The sequence below is a fragment of the Malaclemys terrapin genome, chromosome 2 (assembly GCF_027887155.1).
Source record: "Malaclemys terrapin pileata isolate rMalTer1 chromosome 2, rMalTer1.hap1, whole genome shotgun sequence".
Classification (NCBI taxonomy): domain Eukaryota; kingdom Metazoa; phylum Chordata; order Testudines; family Emydidae; genus Malaclemys; species Malaclemys terrapin.
In genome coordinates this window covers 143,175,401-143,178,177 of record NC_071506.1, presented here as the reverse complement: position 1 = coordinate 143,178,177, position 2,777 = coordinate 143,175,401, and the positions used below count along the sequence as shown (strand labels likewise).

At 51.1% G+C, this 2,777-nt stretch overlaps 1 protein-coding gene across 1 annotated transcript; it reads left to right on the top strand.

Annotated features, from left to right (window-relative positions):
• On the top strand, window positions 1-1,808 carry LOC128831102 (uncharacterized). The gene is made up of 2 exons (XM_054017213.1): window positions 1-475; window positions 1,640-1,808. The coding sequence occupies exons 1-2, from the start codon at window positions 91-93 to the stop codon at window positions 1,675-1,677; spliced, it is 423 nt and encodes a 140-aa protein (XP_053873188.1). The 5' UTR covers window positions 1-90; the 3' UTR covers window positions 1,678-1,808.
• The last annotated feature ends 969 nt before the right edge of the window (window positions 1,809-2,777 follow it).

Below are 2,777 nucleotides of genomic sequence, written 5' to 3'. Positions count from 1 at the left end.
CTGATCGCTGTATGGGGAGAGGATTCAGTGCTTGCAGAACTTCGTTCTAAAAGACGAAATGCAAAAACTTTTGAAAAAATTTCCAAGGGCATGATGGAGAGAGGCCACAATAGGGACTCTGAGCAGTGCTGCGTGAAGGTCAAGGAGCTCAGACAAGCCTATCAAAAAACAAAGGAGGCAAACGGTCGCTCCGGGTCAGAGCCGCGGACATGCCGCTACTACGCCGAGCTGCATGCAATTCTAGGGGGGGCTGCCACCACTACCCCACCTTTGTTCGTGGATTCTGGGTCGGGGATAGTCTCGACGCCTGAGGATTCTGCCGATGGGGTAGAGGAGGAGGAGGAGGAGGAGGATGAGCTTGCAGAGAGCACACAGCACTCCATTCTCCCCAACAGCCAGGATCTTTTTATCACCCTGACTGAAGTACCCTCCCAAGCCAGTACCCAAGACTCTGACCCCATGGAAGGGACCTCAGGTGAGTTTACCTTTTAAAATATAAAACTTGTTTTAAAAGCAAACGGTTTTTAATGATTACTTTGCCTGACTTTGCATTCGCGGTCAGTTCAGCTACTGGAAAAGTCTGTAGCTACTGGAAAAGTCTGTTAACGTGTATGGGGATGGAGCGGAAATCCTCCAGGGACATCTCCATGAAGCTCTCCTGGAGGTACTCCGAAAGCCTTGCCAGAAGGTTTCTGGGCAGTGCATCCTTATTCCCTCCTCCATGGTAGGACACTTGACCACGCCATGCTTGCAGCAAGTAATCTGGTATCATTGCCTGACAAAGCCTGGCAGCGTATGGTCCCGGTGTTTGCTGGCATTCAAGCAACATCCGTTCTTTATCTTGTTGTGTAATCCTCAGGAGAGTGATATCACTCCTGGTAACCTGGTTGAAATACGGGAACTTAATTAAGGGGACAGAGGTGGCCGTTCCTACTGGGCTGTTTGCCTGTGGCGGAAAATAAATCCTTCCCTGCAGTTAGCCAAGCGCAGATGGGAAATTGGCCCTGAAGTTTTCCGCGTTTGGCTAGCAGGGATCTTCTCTGTTACCAGCCACGCGGTGGGGGGAGGGTACCGTGATCATCCCAGAGAATTCATGGCGAGGGGGGGGGGGTCGGCGGCGGGGGGGGGGGGTAGTTTGGTGCCTGCAGGGATCTTCCCTGATACCAGCCACGCGGTGGGGGGAGGGGTACCGTGATCATCCCAGAGAATTCATGGCGGGGGGGGGGGGGGTTAGTTTGTTTTCTGGTGCTGCTGAATGTTAACAGAAAAAACGCAGCACTCTACTTGCCTGAAGGGGCCCAGACAAGCCCCCCCACACTGCCCCCCCCCCAACTGGCTGAGATTGGCCAGGCTTCTGCAGCACTCTACAGGCTATGCTTGGTATGTGGGAAAGGAGGGTGCAGAAGCTGTAAAACAATGGCTTACCATGGCCGCATGCAAGCCGAATTCTGTTGCCCAGACCTGTGATCTCTAGCAGCAAAGCCACAAGCACTCAGCATTAAGAGGCAAAATGCGACCTTGCACAGAAATCACATGTGCTATGTAATGTGAACAGTGTTGGTCACCGTGAAAGAGTATAAGCATTGTTCTGCAAAATGTAGCTTTTAAAACAATTCTCTCTTTTTTCCCCTCCCTACAGCAGCTGCAAATTCCTCAAGCCTCCCTCCTCCATCCTGAAGGTTATCACAGATAAGGCGTCGTAAGAAGAAGACGCGGGAGGACATGTTTTCTGAAATTATGCAATCCAGCAGGAGTGACAGAGCTCATCTGAATGAGTGGAAGGAAACAGTTTCAAAGTATAGGAAAGAAGTCAGTGAACGTGAGGAGAGGAGGGACCAACGTGAGGAGAGGAGGGACCAACGTGAGGAGAGGAGAGACGATCGAGATGAGAGATGGCGGCAGGAAGACCAGAGGATGAAGGATGCAACGCTGGGGCTGCTCCGGCGTCTGGTGGAGGTTCAGGAACGGCTGCTGGAAAACAGACTGCCGCTTCAGCCCCTGTTCCACCCTCCCCCCTCCCCATGTTCCGTATCCTCCTCACCCAGACGTGTAAGAACGCGGGGGGGGAGGCTCCGTACACCTTCCCATTCCACCCCAGTAGACAGCCCAAGCAAAAGGCTGTCATTTTTTTAACCTTTTCTTTGTGGCTTTTTCCTTCCCAGCAATCCTCCTCCCAAATACCACCCAGGTTCCCTCCCTCTTTTTCTAATCTATTAATAAAGAATAAATGATTTTTAAATGATAGTGACTTTATTTGGTTTGAAAGAAAGATGGGGGAAGGGGCAGGGTGGGTTCCTTACAGAAAATCAGTCAGTAAAGGGGGAGGGTTTTCATGAAGGAGAAACAAACAGATATTTCACACTGTAGCCTGGCCAGCCATGAAACTGGTTTTCAAAGCTTCTCTGATGCACAGCGCTTCATGGTGTGATCTTCTAATCGCCCTGGTGTCTGGCTGCGCGTAATCAGCAACCAGGCGATTTGCCTCAGCCTCCCACCCCGCCATAAAGGTCTCCCCCTTACTTTCACAGAGATTGTGGAGCACACAGCAAGCAGAAATAACAATGGGGAGATTTCTTTGGCTGAGGTCAGAGCGAGTCAATAATGAACACCAGCGACCTTTTAAACGGCCAAATGCACATTCTACCACCATTCTGCACTTGCTTAGCCTGTAGTTAAACAGCTCCTGACTCCTGTCCAGGCTGCCTGTGTATGGCTTCATAAGCCATGGCATTAAGGGGTAGGCTGGGTCCCCAAGAATAACTATGGGCATTTCAACA

What these genes read in the sequence shown, in the direction of transcription:
- LOC128831102 (XM_054017213.1), top strand. Translation starts at nt 91, where the DNA reads ATGATGGAGAGAGGCCACAATAGGGACTCTGAGCAGTGCTGCGTGAAG. An exon ending in CCCCATGGAAGGGACCTCAG is followed by an intron (nt 476 to 1,639) that starts GTGAGTTTACCT and finishes CCCTCCCTACAG; the next exon opens with CAGCTGCAAATTCCTCAAGC.